This window comes from Mesocricetus auratus, unplaced genomic scaffold (genome assembly GCF_017639785.1).
Source record: "Mesocricetus auratus isolate SY011 unplaced genomic scaffold, BCM_Maur_2.0 Super-Scaffold_4256, whole genome shotgun sequence".
Taxonomy (NCBI): domain Eukaryota; kingdom Metazoa; phylum Chordata; class Mammalia; order Rodentia; family Cricetidae; genus Mesocricetus; species Mesocricetus auratus.
Window position 1 is genome coordinate 31,098,040 of NW_024429182.1, and position 17,096 is coordinate 31,115,135.

A 17,096-nucleotide genomic window follows, 5' to 3' on the forward strand; every position below is an offset into this window, starting at 1 on the left:
TGAACTTCTGATTCTCCTGCTTCCACCCTCTGAATACACAAGGGCCACTGTGCCTGCCCTACTTTTTATTTATTTGAACACATTAAATGGAGATGATTTATTACTTATTCTAAGTTATACCTGAAAAATCTGGTTAAGATTTATATGCTGAGAATACTTATATTCATATTGTGAAAACTTTATTAGCTACTAATTGTATAAAACAATGGGTTCTGTTGTGACTTTTCATTCATGGACTTTGATTATATTTACTCCCATTACCCTATAAGCCCCCATATCCTCATGGCACCCTTCCTCATTAGCAGTTCTCCTGCTTACACATTTTTTTCTACAAATGGAATTGAATTCTTCTTTAAGGCTGAATAATGTTCTATTGTATACATACACAACGTATTTTTTATCCATCAGTGGGCACCTGGACCAATGTCATAACTTGACTGCTATGAATGGTACAGCAATAAGCATGGATACACAAGTATTTTGGTGAATGAGTTAGATTCCATTGGGTTCTCAGGAGGGGAACAGCTGGACTGTATGATGGTACCAGCTTTAGTTTTTTTTAAAGGAATATCCATGCTAATTTCCATGTGATTATACTAATTTTCATTCCTATTAGCAGTGTGCAAGGGTTAATTTTCCCTGCATATCTTCTAGCACCTGCTGTGCCGTGTTTTGCTGTTTCCTTGACAATAGTCATTCTTCCAGGGGATTGGGAGGAAACTCAGGGTTTCCTGAGAGCTCTAGACAAAGCAGATAGAGCTCTAGGGTCTAGTGGGAATGGGACGTGTGATGGATCCTGCTCCAACTCAGCCTAGGTCCACCTCCTGGTTCACTTCTGATCTCAGGTTTTCTGCATCCACAGAATGCTCATGTTTTTAACACAGATGGGAAGGCACATTGCTGTCAGTTCTTGAAAGGAACCATTTCTCCAAGGAAAGCTATACATGTAAGTCCTGGGGAAGCAGAGCTGTTCAGAGAATATGGTAAGCTGGTGGAGGGATTCTCTCTGGGCCTGGGTAACATCATTTGCATTTTAGAAGAGGATGTTGCTTTGGTTAGATAATTACCTACTATCAGAAGGACGAGTTAGTTGGCAATGCAGACTAAGGAGGGCAGTGTGATTGCTTGCATTAGAAGAGGGAAGTGATCTGTTGAGGGTTTTCTTTTCTATGTGTTCCTTAAATTTGTTTTTAATGTTCAATAGCTTTATTAGAATTGTTAAAGTTAACACACAAAGAAAGCTGTATAAACTTAATACAGACTCTAAAAAGTAGAATATTAATTCAGTGAATTATTTGATATATACATAGAGTTGTGTAACCAGCACCACTATTTGATTTTGCAACATTTTACTTACCACTAAAAGGAACCATACCAATTTAGAGAAATTCCCATTTCCCCTTCATTTTCCCAGAATCCCTAGCAGTTACCAGCCTACTTTCTGTCTTGGTCAACTACTTTTGCTGAACATTTCACAAAAGTGACATCAAGGAGCTCTTGATCTTTTGTGGCTAGCCTCTTACAATGAACATAATGTCAAGATTCATCTGTTGTGCATCACATATCAATATTTTATCCCTCATAACGGGAAGCTATTCCATTGTGTAATGAGCCACATCTGTTTATCACTTGCTAACATTTTCTTGTGAAAACAGAATATGTTCTGCTCATACCTGGGTCTCTAAACTGTTTTGAGTTAATTTTTGTGGATAAGTAAGGGTTTTTGCACGTTTCAATAAAAATTTATTTTAAAAAGCTAACTATGCGTTCTCTGTAGATCTGTCTTGGCACCCTGGATGACAGATGTGGGGACGTATTGCTGGACTTTTCGTCTGCTTTGCTCAGCTCTATGTCTGCTCTATGCCCCTATCACACAGTGCTAATAATTACTGTAGTGTTGGGGTAAGTTTGAAATCAGGAAGTGAGACAACTTTGTTCCTTCTCAAGTCCTCTCCCTCCCTCCCTCCCTCCCTCAGCCCTTCCTACTTCTTTCCTCCTCTCCCTTGAACTTCTGTATGAATTTTAGTATAGACTTGTCTATTCTGCACAAAAGAATTGGATTTTGTGCTTTGGTAAGAACAACATTGACTCCACAGCTCCATCCAAGGGGTATAGGATCATCTCAACATTAAGTCCTCCAAGCCCTGAAAGAAACCTATCTGTCTGGTTGCTTTTCCCTGTTTTCCTTTAAAAAGATTATTTTTTATTATTATTGATGATGTGGGTAGGTGTGGGTACATGTGCTCTGATGTGCATATGGAAGCCAACTCTGTGAAGTTGGTTCTGTCCTTCTACCTTTCTGTGAGGTTTGGGAACAGCACTTAGGTCTCCGAGCTTCCTTAACAAGCACCTATGCTCACTGAGAGATCTCACCATCCCAAGCCTTTAAAACGTTTTATTTGCACATTCAAATGTTTGTTGCGCGTTCTAAAAATTACAATAATTTGAACAAAAAAAAATGGCACTCTGGTTAAACTGCATGTTGCAGCCTGCAGGACACCACGGACCGTCTCAGATTTTACTCTGGATCTCACCACCTCCCACCCAGCTTCCTCCCTCCCCAGCAGGAGGGAGAGGCAAGCAGAGGGCTTTGTTTCCAGTTGTTATGGATTCTGTGATGTGACAGAGAGAACCCAGCCATTTAAACTTGGTCCAACCTCTTCACATTACAAACTTAAACAGTGGAAAGAAAGTAGAATCGGACGGCAATATTCATCGGGTACTCGGTGCGTGCTGCTGGTGCTTGTCTGGTCATCTGCCTACTGATTCTCCCGTACATCTCTGGGTTCTTCAGCCTGTACTCACTGAGTTTCAGGAGGTCAGCCACACCGGGTTTTTCAGGCAAGGGTGAGGAGAGAATGGAGTAAATTGTGTGAGTCACTGACTGGGCCATTTTCTATATTTTGAAAGAAAACCTATAGGGAATTGCTGACTGTATAAATAAGTAGTTACAAAACTGCAGCAGAACTCCTGGGCTTGGGGATGGGGTCATTAGGGTAGCAGACAGCCAGCAATAGCCATCAGATCTGAGGTGCCTGCCAGCGTTCCAAGTGAAAGCCTTGGGAGGTGGCAGGGCAGACAGTCCAAAGCTGGAGGTTATGATAAGACTTTTTGTAACAGTGGCATAGGTCACAGCCTGCATGACGTCAGCCATGAGAGATAGGAAAGACAAAGTATGAAGCCACAGACCTGGGGTGTTTCAACATGTCTGCACCCTTGTGAGGAGAGGCAGCAGCAAAGACGTGGCAGAGGCCCAGGTGACAGCACTTGTTAACTGCGGATCCCATCTGGGCATCCTGATCTTTGGCAGATTCAAAGCTTGCTGATGCTGATCAGACCACCCTCCCCAAATCAGCCAGTTCTAAGAGGTGGCATCGATGGACCAGGAACTCTTGTTTAAATGTAAACCAGGCAATTCAGAGTCTTTGTGGTCTATGACCTGCTTCACTGGGGACCTTGACATTCGTGTTCACTATCTGTCTTACTCCTCACAACCAGCAAGTCCGTGCTGAAAGCAAGCAGAGATTCTGTTTGTTCATTGTAAATCTGCTTTTTCTGCCTGACTTCTTTCTCACCTACCTACATATCTCCCTTCTGCCTCCTGGATAACCCCAGTGTTTCTCCATAAGGGGCCCTGTGGCACAAGGCTTTTTTTTTCCCTTTGAGATTTCTAAGTATATCGACTATCTTCTCCATGACAAAATGAACTAACACTCCACATACCAGGTATTCATTCTTTAAATAACAAAGTACTTAGGTTGTTTCCAGGAGATCTCTTCAGAATCCACTTGAGGGGGGTTTGAAAAGGGCCAAAACATTGTGTCAACAAATGCTCAGAAAGGCCCATTGTACGCTGTTGGTAGGGTTGGGGTGAGGTAGGGGGTGTGAGTTGGCTGGAGAATGTGAGCCTGGGAGAGCTACCCCCCAACCCCCATCGCCTGTGGCAGGTGGGAGAGCTGGTCCTGCCCCTCACCAGTCAGAGCTGGCCCTGCACCTTGTCTGGGCAGCACAGTACAGTTGACCTTGTGAGCTGGCTTGAGGTTGTGAGAACCGAAGAGATGACCCCATTACTTGCTGGTCATGTGACAGCATGGGTGAGAGAGAGAAGCTCTCCTACCTAGCCCCACACCCTTTGCCCCTCGGCAGGTGAGATCTGGCTCCAGAATCAGGAGAGTGGGAGAGCAGGCCCTGTGCCTTGCCTGGGCAGCACAGTGGAGCTGGTCTTAGGGACACAAAAGCAGGAGAGCTGGCCCTGCCCCACACCAGCTGCCGCACTCTGGAGAGTGGGCCCCACACCCCATATGGGCAACACAGAGCTGACCCTGGTGTTAGGGCTTAGGGTGGGGGTGAGCTGCCCCCAAGGGTGTGAGAGCAAGGGAACAGACCCCACCTCTTGCTTCCTGCTGCATGGGGTGAGTCAGCAGGGGCAATGCTCTCACTGGTGGTGAGGATGGGGGGAGAACTGGCAGGCTGACCAACCTAGCTACCACCCAGGCCCAGAACCCTGGCTATCAATTGACCCACCCCAACATCCAGCCCATCTAAGAAGCGCTAGAGCATGTGAAACACCCATCCTATAAATCCAAAGCTACGGGGTCTCCATGACACAGGGTAGCAACAGGACAGCTAAGACGAGTCCCAATGAGAGGCCAGTATTGTGGTGTAGCAGAAACCAGAGACCTCAAGCCAGACCAATGACTCACTGCAATGAACACTTGCAAATAAAGATGTAGGAGTCCAGTCATTGTGTCCTTGCCTTTCTTTCAGGAAGGGCCACATCACACAGGAAGTACTCAGGGCATACTACTTGCCATGTACCTTAGTTGAAACCCAACCATGGCATTCCTCTTATCAAAATGCAAGCATAACTTAAAAAGTTACTGCCTTCATGCATGGCAGCAGGCCTGGCACTTGCCAGCATTCTTATGTTTAAACCATGAAAAGATGACATGCAGCAGAATTCTAGTAACAAAAAGTGCTCCAGGGTCACTCACTACTGGCCCTTTCTTCAACAGCCAACCCATTGAATTTTTCTGGAACATTGCCTCCCTGGGAAGCAGAGGAACAGGCTGTTCTAAAGGTACTTTCCAGCCTGCAAACTCCTGTCCTATTAATTTTGCTTCTCGGGAAAATGTGACCCGTGTCATGTGTAAGAACACAGACTCTAAAACCAGGCACATAAGCAATAAAATTACAAATTATTAGCCTCTAATACTTTGGACAACATATAAAAGCTTTGCACTTTCTTTCCTATAATAAAAACAATAATAATAATAACAACAACAACCATCTCCTGCCAGAATCTTAGGAGATCATCTCATAATCTCCTCTAATCCTCTTACTTCTACATCTGCCACACATCTTAGATGATCCCTCTCCTTCCTGCTATCCATTGGCATCCCCTTAATTCAGACTCTCATCACTTCTGCTGCTGCCGCAGGATAGCTTCCTCACTGCTGCCTCCCCCTTTGTGTCCTGGCTTCCTCTCTTCCAGTCTTGTTGAGACAAAGGACATCAGTCCTGGAATTATTTTTCATTCTTTTCTTCTCCCTTTCAATTCTGACTCACCAACTCATCCTATAAGCTCTCTCTCTTCACATATACTCAGAACCTAATCACTTCTCACCGCCCCCAGAGATTCCATATCAGTGAGGGGCATAATCATCTCTTGTGACGGTTTCTGCAGCTTTTTGATAATAAGACTCTAAGATCCTAATCCCACCATCTGACATTTGATGCCCAATTCAGCAGCCAGAATGATTCTTTTAAAACATGTGTTATTGCTTATGGAGTCAAGTTTTCCTTGGGACAGCCTTTAATTCCTTTCCTGCCCTGGCCTCTTTTGCCTCCTTAGTCACAAAAACCCTTGCCCTTTCCAGGAACAGGAACACTCAGGATGGTTATGTAAATTCTAATCTCGTTTTACTTTGTAAAGTATTTTGCTTTACTCTATCTTTGTTTATGAGTTTTATTATACCATACATGTCTTGTTAAAATGCCTTATATTGTACTAGTAACATTCTACACAAACATTTCCTAACTGCCTTATGCAGTTCCCTGTATCTTGAGTGTATTCTAAGGCTAGCATGTAGCTCATTACTGGTATGTCAAGTGATTATATGTTAGTCTGGAAGCCTTTTTCATTTATTTAGGGTATTGGAATTTTGTTGAGTAGACAATAAATTGCTACTTATAAGCATGATCATTCCCTTGGGAGCCTGGCTCCTAGACAGACTCTTCCTCTTTTAGATAAACAGAAACTTTAGGAAGAATTTCCTATCAGTAGTTAAGGCCACAATGGGATGAAGTAGTAACAGGCAGACAACCATCATCCTAGGACTTGTTTCAGACAAAGGCCCACGTTGAAGCAAGAATTTCCATTGGTGGAAGGTGCTTACAAGGTTGTCAGCACAGGTATAGTAAGACCCTCCCTTGTCAACTTGTCTAAAGACTCTACTCGATACAAACAAGACCTTTGTCTTCTGAGTTCTGTGCAAGAACCATATTTTCTAAATGAATAGGTCCTCAGAGCCCTTATAGTTAGGGAAGCAAAAGTCAAGTACAATGAAGTGAAGGAAGCATGGATTCTTTTATAGCTAGGCAAGTAGGGTCTGGGGAGTTTAGAGGGTGTATGGGATGAATGGAGAGTTTGGAGAATGTATGGGGTGAATGCAGAGTTTGTAGGATGTATGGGATGAATGGAGAGTTTAGAGGGTGTATGGGATGAGTGGAGAGTTTGGAGGATGCACAGGATGAATGGAGAGTTTGGATCATGTAAGGAATAGAGTTTAGAGGATATATGGGATGAATGCAGAGTCTGGAGGGGGTATGGAATGAATACACAGACAAAGTAATGAACTCATCATTTACAGGGCATCCACAATACAGTGATGACACGGATAGATGAAATGTGCAGGTAGCCAGTCCCTCTCTTCAGTCTCCTTTCTGAAATTCACTTGTGTTTTATAAGTCAGTACCCCACCATCTATCTATTCTTATTGTGTCCATTTTTTCAATTGTACTGTGATGGATTCTAGAAATCATCAGGTTCACTAACACCTGCATCTCTTCGTCAAACCACAGGAAACGAACAGAAATGCTCATGGGTACTTGGATGATATGTTGTAAATGATAAGTCAATCACTCTTTGAATTTACAGCCATTATCCCTTCTGAGGTGACAGGCAATCTTACACTTAGAAATTGCACGACTTTACATGTGCCCATTCATTTCATAAGCCCACTAAGGGATCATCTAGTAGAAGTCTCTCTAAAACTACCTATTTTGAGGAACGGCCCTGGGCTTTCTAAGCACATATTTGCAATGTAGTTACACCTCAATTGTATTCTTTATCTGTCTTATTTTCAGTAGTTTTTATTCAACTTTCTCCCGAATAGCAACTAATAATATCATCATCACTTGCCAGTTTTACTCAGGTGGAGTTTTTTTTGTTTTGTTTTTACAAGACAGGGTTTCTCTGTTTTGGAGGCTGTCGGTCCAGCCTGGCCTCGAACTCACAGAGATCTGCCTGCCTCTGCCTTCCGAGTGCTGGGATTAAAGGTGTGCGCTACCAACGCCCGGCTCAGGTGAAGTTTTATGTAGCCCAGGCTGGCCTTGAACATCTGATCTTCCTTTTTTACTAGTGGAATGCTGGGATTATAGGCATGGGCCAATGATACACCCGGATCCCCAGTAGATTTTTAGCTCATGATTTCTATATATTTGGAAGTCATATTTTTCCAGAGAAATCAAGAAAATTTCTGTAAGTTTGAAAAACTTAAAACAAAACTTCTCAAAGAAAAACTTGTAAGAGGCTCAGAAATCATATTGGGGCTGGCAGTTTCATTTCTTGGTTGTTGTAGGTTTAGTTTCTTGCCAATTCTGCCATCTGACCAAATTAACAATGAAATAAATTAAGTTTGTGATGTTAGAAAATGTAGAAAAGCTTTCATTCTTTATTTTATTCAGAATTTTTACTGTAATAAAGCTCTTATTACAGAACATAAGACACAGCCAACAAGCTTGAGAAAGTTTCCTCAATCTTTGAACAACCCAGGCACAGAATCCTAGATTTTTCCTTTCTGTAATAATGACAAGCATAACAGATCCTTGGTTTTAGCCAAAGACCAAGAGACAATCAGATCATGTCTGTGTATCATCTCATTATAACTAAACATTGCTAGTTTTATCTGGTTTGGTTTCTTACATACTTTAAGTATCTGACACAGCCTAGCATGCCCATGAAAATTTAGATTAAAGAGACATCTAGACTAGATTAACATGTCTGAATTAGCTAATGATTCTGAGATCAAGTATCTAAGACTGAAACTAGAGTTAGCAATGTCTGAAAATAATTTGAATTTGGTGCCTTTCAGCAAAAGAATGCAGAATTGGCCCTGGGATTCTGTCACTCCTCATTGTGTCATATCTACCTGAACTCAAGTATTTTTGTTAACAGCCAGCTTCCATGATTAATAGGGGAGCTTAGAGCCAGTTCCTTGTTCTCAAGGGGATATGAGTAACTGTGTCATATTTAAATAATCTGTGGCATCATAGACAACTTATAGTCTTAAGTTGTTACTCATTGCAATTAGTGGGTTGCATAAGTTCAAGCTGCATCTCAATCTTTCATTTAATCAACACTGAGCTCCCCCAGTACACACATTGGCTTTCGTGATTCTTTCTATCAGACCATGTAGAATTTGTAGTAGGATTCATTTAAGAAAAGACCCTTGCAAGTGAAAGGCATTATAACATAGAAGGCATTATACCATAGAAGGCATTATAACTAAGTAGGAGCTAGTGTAAATGGAATGATGACAGAGCAAGCTCCATGTAAACTGACTACAGAGATGGAGACTTCCTAGGGATGGGGGCCTTGAAGTCGCTTCTAACGCTCTGGGAAATTTGGCCTGAAAGTTCTTTGGGTAGGCACCTGGGAAGTACAGAAACTAAACCTCAGAAATGCGAATGCATGGGAAAGCTGAGGGAACACAAAAGACTAAAGTGGTTTCTGAAATTCACACGGAACAATCACATGCTTAGTGCCAGGCAGAGGTGATAATGAGGTTGCAGTGCCCACCGTCCAAAAACAGTTAAAATGCCAAAAGAGTGGGGAAATGATTAAATTGTGTGTGTGTGTGTGTGTGTGTGTGTGTGTGTGTGTGTGTGTGTACACAGAACTGAGGGAGGGTTGGCCACTCAGAGGGTCATTGTCTTCTTCTATACATTTGATCAGAAAGTCTTTGTTTAGAGTCAGAAAAGGGAAGCAGAGAAAGGAGAAACTGTAAGACCATTGACAGAACTGTTGACAAAACAATTGGCAACTCATCAACCATATAGGTGAGAAAAAGAGAAGCAACAAGGATGACTGGAGTCTTAAGGCCCGAACATTTCAGGGCTAGACAAAGAAGTTATTTCCATCACAGAAATGTCAGTTAATCCTGGGGACTGAAGAAACTGCCTCAGTGAAAGAACGCCTTGTAAGCTGATCAACTCGGAAGCATAGTGCCCCAGTGCATGGTATCTCAGCATTATTTGGAGATACTCCCATACTCTGTCACCATGCACGAATCCACTGCCACAACTCTCCTCTTAGGTATGTCTTAGGTCACTGCAGTTTTATCTTACATGAAAAAGTAAGTTACTTAGTAGGCTGAAATCCTATTTTTTTAATTAAATAGTGGTTAATGCAGACTTGTGGAGACCATTTCCAAAGGATACATCTACAAAACATTCTGCATCCAAGATTCAGGGACCACTGCAGAAGAGAAGGCAGAAAGAGTGTAGGAGCCAGAGGGTCAGGGAGTTTTCTGTGAGACTGTGTCCTCTAGAAATGTCAGAAACTATGCCCAAAAATGTTCAGCAACATGCCTGCCTAAACAGGAACTGAATAAGAACAATGATAGACATGCCAAAGGAGAAAACCCATAAAGCCTCAACCCTACACAATGGACTTAAGCAACTGAGGAATGCTGAGACGGGAGGGATAATCTTCCCCGGGTTATCCAATACCACATGGTCAGCTCTGAAAATATACATATGAGTAAAATTATACAGACTGAGCAGGCTGTACTTAGGAATACACACACACACACATGTAACAATAACTAATGAGAAAAGAGGCCTTGGCTTTGAAAGAGAGCAAGGAGGGGTATATGAAAGGTTTTGAGAAAGGAAAAAGAAGGGGAAGGATGTAATTATAATTTCACATTTAAAAATAATTAAAGAAAAAGATTAGATTCATGAAATATAACTATTTAAATTTTTTTCTCTCCCTAATAGCGTACTCTTAGAGCCTTGCTTTGTAAACACAGGTCAGCTGGGGGTATTGCCTGCTTTCCAAAAGGGCAATCACTTACAGATGTCAGTTGGAGAAAAACAGATTCTGAAAAATTTTAAACTGCTAACACTTGCTTCAAAACCTCTGAAGGAGGCAATCTCAAGAATGGCTTCTCAGGCTGCTAAGACAGCTTGGTGGTAAAGGCGCTTGCCGTCCAAGCCTGAGCTCCGTTCCTATCATTTAAAGGTAGGAAGACGGAACAGATGCTACAAGCTGTCCTCTGGCCTCAACACACCTGCTGACACTCCGCAACCACGGCACAATATTAATAAAAAAGAAAAAGAAAAAACTAAACCCCAGCAAGAATAGTTTTCTCTACAGTGACACTTTTTTTTTAATGCAGAGAGTTCTTTACCACATAAAGAGTTTCAATAAGAATAGCAAACACTGGGAGAAGTGAGAGAAACCCTGACTTTTGGGAGATAGAAAGAAATTTCCCCATAAGCACAATTTCTCAGTCAGAAATGACGTAAAGAAAAGATGTATTCTCATCGTCCCCCAAAAACCAAGATCGTAAGAGATGCTGTCAATGCACTGTTCCCCATACTCACAGCAGCCTCGGCACAGCTCTGCCAGCAGACTCGAGGAAAAGCATCTCCTGGAGGTCTTCGCATCAGATTCCCTTGAAGCCAATGACACCCACAGCCAAAACTGTCCGCAAAGGGGACAGCAGTGGATTCTCCCTAGTTCTAAGACAGGAGGGTGCAACAAAAGTATGCCCACATCTGAGACTACGATATATTCAATAAGGGAAGAAAAGATGCAGTCATGATCCTTGAAGTTCTGTTTTCCTGTTAAAAAGAAAAAAAGTGGGGGTTGAAATTCACCCAGAATGGTTTTTGAGGAACTGGATGCTGCCTGCAGGAGAGTTTTGGTTTTGCTTTCAGCACTGTTGTCTGTAGGTGCTCAAGTCACATCCCTGTCAGTCACCCTGGAGCTATTGCCCTTGTCAGCTGTCCTGTCCCTATGGAATGGGGACCCCCGCGGCAAGCTGGCTTCGAGACTAGCCATATCACAAGCTCTGGGTTTGAAAGAGAGACCCTGCCTCATTGAGTAAGGCGCAAGAGCCACTGACAGTGATTCCCAACATCAACCTCAGGCCTCCACATTCATAAGCACGAGTACATGTGCATCCGTATGAAAGTGTGCCCACATACATGCACACATGTGCACACACACATGCACACGAACACACTCAGAAACAGAAAAATAAATAAACAAGAACACTTCCCGGCTTCTTCATAACTTCCCACCAGGCAGCCACTTAGCGATCCTTGGCATCCCCTGCCACGTACAGCATCACCTCCTGTGTTCATGTAGCCTTGTCCCTGGTGTATCTCTGTGTGTTTCCTGCTTTTATAAAGGCATCAGCCCCTGGACTAGTGTCCACCCTGATCCACTATAATTTCACTATAAATTCCCAATTTCCAAGTAAATTCTAGGGTCTAGGGTATGACCAGAGGTGGTCGTTGGGAGGGCACTAGCTCACTACACATCTAGGTGGGTGTGATGGGGGAACTAACTCACTATAACATCTAGATGAATGTGACGGGCACTGTTGTTAATTATGGAGTCTCAAAGTCTTCCCGGGATCCCTTGCCCTCCCGGGTTCCAGAACCACGGCGTCCCTGTTTCAAATATGGTCAAGAAGGGCATTGGGCCTGGTCGTGCCCTAATCCCTGTGTGCCTCTCAAACCGTGTTTAAAATGCCAAAAAGAGGGCCATTGGTTAGTGAACTGTCCCGTACCCCTTGTGGCAGGAGGACATCAGACACAGACCGCCCTGTAGCTGACTTCCTAGCTCTGGCTATGGACGATGACGAGGAGTGAAGGGGCCTGGGCTCTCCTGACCCGACCACTGTCATCTCGCACAGGGAGATTAAGATAGCAGGGTGATTCATCTCCTTCCTTTTGGACACTGGTATCACTTACTCAGTCCTAAGGGAGTTTGGGGGACCCACCTCTCCTCATCTCCCTATTGTCGGGGTAGGGGACAGCCTTACTTACCTCCTCAGACTCCACCACTTAGCTGCTATCCAGGGGAATTCCCCTCACTCATTCGTTTTTAGTTATACCACCTTGTCCTGTGCCCTTACTGGGGAGGGATCTTTCAGCAAAGGTGGGAGCTCCTATGTCTTTTGCTCCCCACATTCGCCTAATTCCAGACTCACCAGCGGCTCCTCTCCTCCTCCTCGGCACTCACCCTAGTGGTTCCAATATGTCATTTCCTCTGCCAGCCTCTCAGGTAGACCCCAAAGTCTGGAACACCCAAAACCCTTCTGTGGCTAGACACCATTCCCCCATTGTCATTCAGTTACAGGACCCCTCTAGGTACATCACTCAAGTTCAGTACCCACTTCACTCCAAAGCCTCAGGGGACTTAAGCTTGTCATCTCTGACCTCCTAAGAAAAAGGTTACGTGGTTCTACATCCTCTCCCTTTAACACCCCTATACTGGTGGTAAAAAAAACCGAATGGGACCTATCGCCTGGTTCAAGACCTCCGGCTCATTAATTCAGCAGTGGTCCCCCCTCCATCCTGTGACACCTAATCCTTACACAATCCTTTCCACTGTCCTCTCGGGGACCTCTCATTTCTCAGTTTTGGATCTTAAGGATGCTTTTTCCTCTATACCCCTCGACACTCAGTCACAGAATATCTTTGCTTTCACCAGGACTGACCCTGACACGTATGCCTCTATGCAGCTCACCTGGACCGTTCTACCTCAGGGCTTTTGGGACAGCCCAAACTTACTTGGTCAGGCTCTAGCTTCTGACCTGCTCTCTCTATCTCTCTCCAAATCCAAGCTCACAGAATACATAGATGATATTTTACTTTGCAGCCTGTCCTTGGAAGTTAGCCAGACTGACATCTCCGCTCTTCTAAATTTCCTGTCTGACAGGGGTTAAAGAGTCTCACCTTCTAAGGTCCAATTGTCTACTTCTCAAGTCACCTACTTGGGACTAACTATCACCCCAACTCACAAAGCTATTACCTTAGACAGAAACAACCTAATCCAATCTCTTGCAGATCCTTCTACTAAAGAGGAGATTTTATCGTTTCTAGGAACAGCTGGCTTCCTACGCTCTTGGATCCCCTCCTACTCTCTCCTTGCTCGTCCCCTATATGAGGCAGCTCTTGGCTCTCCATGTGAACCCCTCCTTAACCCTGTTACTAAGCCCTTTCAGAAATTCATAGGCTCTTCTCCAGGCCCCAGGCCTGCATCTTTCAGACCTAACTCGTCCTTTCTCCTCTATGTAGCCGAAAAGGAGGGACATGCCCTTGGAGCTCTAGGTCACCAGTTAGGATCTTCCTTTGCACCCATAGCATATCTGTCGAAGAAATGAGACCTAACTCCCCAAGGGTGGGCACCCTGTATACTGGCTTTAGCAGCTGCTGAACTCCTCATTCTCGAGTCAAAGAAACTAACCTTTGGGTCACCTATCACTGTCTTCCCATCACAACCTGTCTCACCTTCTAACTTATAGAGGCTTACAAACTCTACCCCTCTTGAGCTCTTTCTCTCCAGGTGGCGCTGGTAGAAAATGTCACCCTTACTTTCCAATCCTGCTCACCCCTCAATATCTCAAACCTTCTACCTCAGCATAACACTAACTATTCCCCATCTCATTCCTGTATTGAAACCTTAGAGGAACTACAGTCTCATCCTTCACACACACAGGAGGGCACACTACCCCAGGCCACCTATACCTGGTATACAGATAGAAGCTCCTTTTTACATGGGGGACCCGTAGAGCAGGCTACAGCATAGTATCAGATACCAGGGTGGTGGAGGCACGGGCACTCTCTGCCCACACCACTAACCATCAGGCTGAATTAGTAGCCCCCACCTGTGCCTTCCAGTTGGCACAGGGACATTCTCTAAATGTTAACACAGACTCTAAGTGTGCTTTTCATATCCTCTTGTCCCATGCTACTATCTGGAAAGAGCGTGGACTTCTTACCACTAAAGGAGGGTCCATAACTAACTCAGGTTATATTATGGCGTTGCTAAAGGCCTTCCACCTCCCCAAAGCTATAGGGATCATTCACTGCCGGTCTCATCAGACTGACAGATCCATTATCTCTAGGCACAACAACGGGGCTGATGAAGCAGCTGGGCTGCAGCCCTCTGAGGCCCAGATCTACCTCACCCACCACAGGGAGTTCATACACCACCACCCACCTCCTCACAGTCACCTCCTGACACTCGACAAATCCTGTCCTGTCTACACCAGCTCTTTCATCCCAACAGTCAGACTCTGTCTCCTCTTGTCAAGGTGCATCTCCAGCCCACTCCTGAGGACTTAAGTTTCTTAAGAACTATCACTGCCTCTTGTAAAACCTGTCAGATGTCAGACCCTAACTCCAGGTACCTTAACCCCCCTTTTCCCACCCACCAGGCTAGAGGCTTTCTTCCAGGGGCTGACTGGCAACTTGACTTTACCCACTTGTCAGATGAGTTAAAAATCTCCTGCTACTAGTTGATACCATCTCAAGGTGGGTAGAAGCGTTCCTACCACTAACAAAAGGGCCCAGACAATCTCTGACATCCTTCTGAGGGAAATTATTCCCCAGTTTGGGATTCCAGCCTCTCTTCAGTCAGGAAATGGTCCTGAATTCACCTCTCAGATCTCGCAAACCCTATCTAAAGCTCTCAACATTCCTTGGCATTTTCATATTCCATATCATCATCCCCAGTCCTCAGGGAGGGTAGAGAGCACTAACCGCTCTTTTAAAAATGTTCTTGTTAAAACATCACAGGAACTTCACTTTGATTGGTAAAGCTCTTGCCTCTGGCTCTTTTCAGGCTGAGGGCTCTTCCCAAACGACCCCTTTTCATCTCACCCTTTGAGGTCATGTGCGGGCAGCCAGCTCTAACACCTGGCCTCTCACCTAAACCCTCATGTCTCCCTGACCACCTGCTTACCCCTTCACTTCTCCATCTCCATTCCCTCCTAGGGAACCTTGCTGGCCATTCTCTACCTCAACCATGTGCCAACTCCTGTACATCCCCAACTAATATCGGGGATCGGGTCCTTCTCTCTCCTCCGGACCAACACCCCTCGTCCCTGTCTCCCAAATGGCAGGCCCCTTCAAGGTAATTCTCGTCACTCCAACAGCCGCTAAGCTTGAGGGCCGTCCCCACTGGATTCACTTATCCCGCCTCAAGCCCTTTACTTCTTCACCTGAGACTCACTCCTCATATGCAGCTACTACAACAGGACCTTGCTCCCTTAAGCTTCAGAGGACACCGAGATCAATACTTTGCCTCCTGTTTCAGAAGAATAGGGCTCCTCTCCTACAACCAAACTCGGCCGGACTGGAAACCCCATATGCTTTCCTTCCTGTCCTCAGACTGATCTGAACTCTCCTGTTTCTAATTACACCCTGCTCATCAACAACTCATTTAAAACTTCTAATCCAACTAATTAGCTGTTGTTACAGAAATGCCAGCCAAAAGCCACGGATCTAGAAATACAAAGACCACCAAACACTTGTACCTCCTAAGTAAAGGTAATCAAAAATTCCTTACAGCCTCAACAACAATAAAACAATCAGCTGATAAGCTATTAATCCAATTCTAACAGGGTACTAAACACCAAACAATGCTACTATACAGTGCTAAAAATATCTGTCAGTTTTAAAAATAGTAATGCTTTCAGCCAAGTCACTTCTAATATGCTTCTATTATGCTGCTAATGTGTCTAATACTTACGTTTTCACAAACTCAGAGGATTCTTGTAAGTTCCAGGAGGCCAAATTGGACCCATCCAAACAGATCAGATTCACTCCAGATATTATTCAACCTCTCCCTGGTCCTGGGATTCCCTCTCCTCATCTTAGGACCCCTTGGGAACCTCTCCCTCATCTAACAATCTTCCCCTCAAGTACCAGGACCCAAGAAAATGTGTTTAACCTAACTTTGTCCTCTACTCTGCTAACATCTTAACAGATCTACAGAGATGCCAGAGAGTTCCATACAGCCTGGACTGCGATGGAGCAACCAGCTATCCTGGACGTGGCAACACCCCAACTTTCTCCAGTCCCCCAAAGATGGCTGACACCCCAGGTCAGCAGGAAGCAGTCTTGAGAACCCCCATACCCTTATTCCCTGACTTGCCATGCCCAACAACCCACCTTTTAAATTATCATAAGAGGTGGGAATTGTAGAAACTCTGGCATTAGATATTATACTAACTCCACCCCCCTGACGACCGGCGGGGAGGCAGTGACACAGCTACATCATCACCGTGTCACTCTTCACAGGACTCAGTACGTATGTACAACTCCCCTTTTATAAGATCCGTAGCTGCCCCGCCCCTCTGCTGAGCATGGGTTGGTTCCCTCTCCATCCCCCTTCCTTTCCTGTCTACCAATAAACTCCACGTGGGACCGTTGACCCATGGTTCGTGTCTCGTCACTGGGTAAACTTAGACATTTTAACAACAGGCACTAACACACTAGAGATGGGTGTGACTGGGGGCCACTAACTTACTATAGAGTCTAGATGGGTGTGACTGGGGGCCACTAACTTACTATAGAGTCTAGATGGGTGTGACTGGGGGTACTAACACACTAGAAACCTAGAAACACTTGGACCCATTCCACACAAGAAGTAATGGCCAAGACATAGCAATGGTTTCTTAGGTGCGTGGCTGGATTTGAACTCAGGCCCGTGTGGCCCCATCATTCTATGAAGCTGTGCAGGGCAAGATTCAAACCCAGTGATGAGAAGGGAAGCTGAAGTGAGT

At 44.5% G+C, this 17,096-nt stretch overlaps 1 protein-coding gene and 1 long non-coding RNA gene across 2 annotated transcripts in view; one reads left to right on the plus strand and one right to left on the minus strand.

The window, feature by feature from the left end:
* The window catches only part of Pdcd1lg2 (programmed cell death 1 ligand 2), a 60,974-nt gene extending 49,852 nt beyond the window's left edge, over window positions 1-11,122 (minus strand). The window contains exon 1 of the mRNA XM_021225180.2: window positions 10,894-11,122. Coding sequence (XP_021080839.1) covers window positions 10,894-10,937 — 44 coding nt within the window. The 5' untranslated portion in view covers window positions 10,938-11,122. The remainder of the gene's footprint in view (window positions 1-10,893) is intronic.
* LOC121140421 lies at window positions 722-16,742 on the plus strand. Its single transcript, XR_005877254.1, has 2 exons — window positions 722-946; window positions 16,298-16,742. It is a non-coding gene; the product is annotated as an uncharacterized LOC121140421 (long non-coding RNA).
* The last annotated feature ends 354 nt before the right edge of the window (window positions 16,743-17,096 follow it).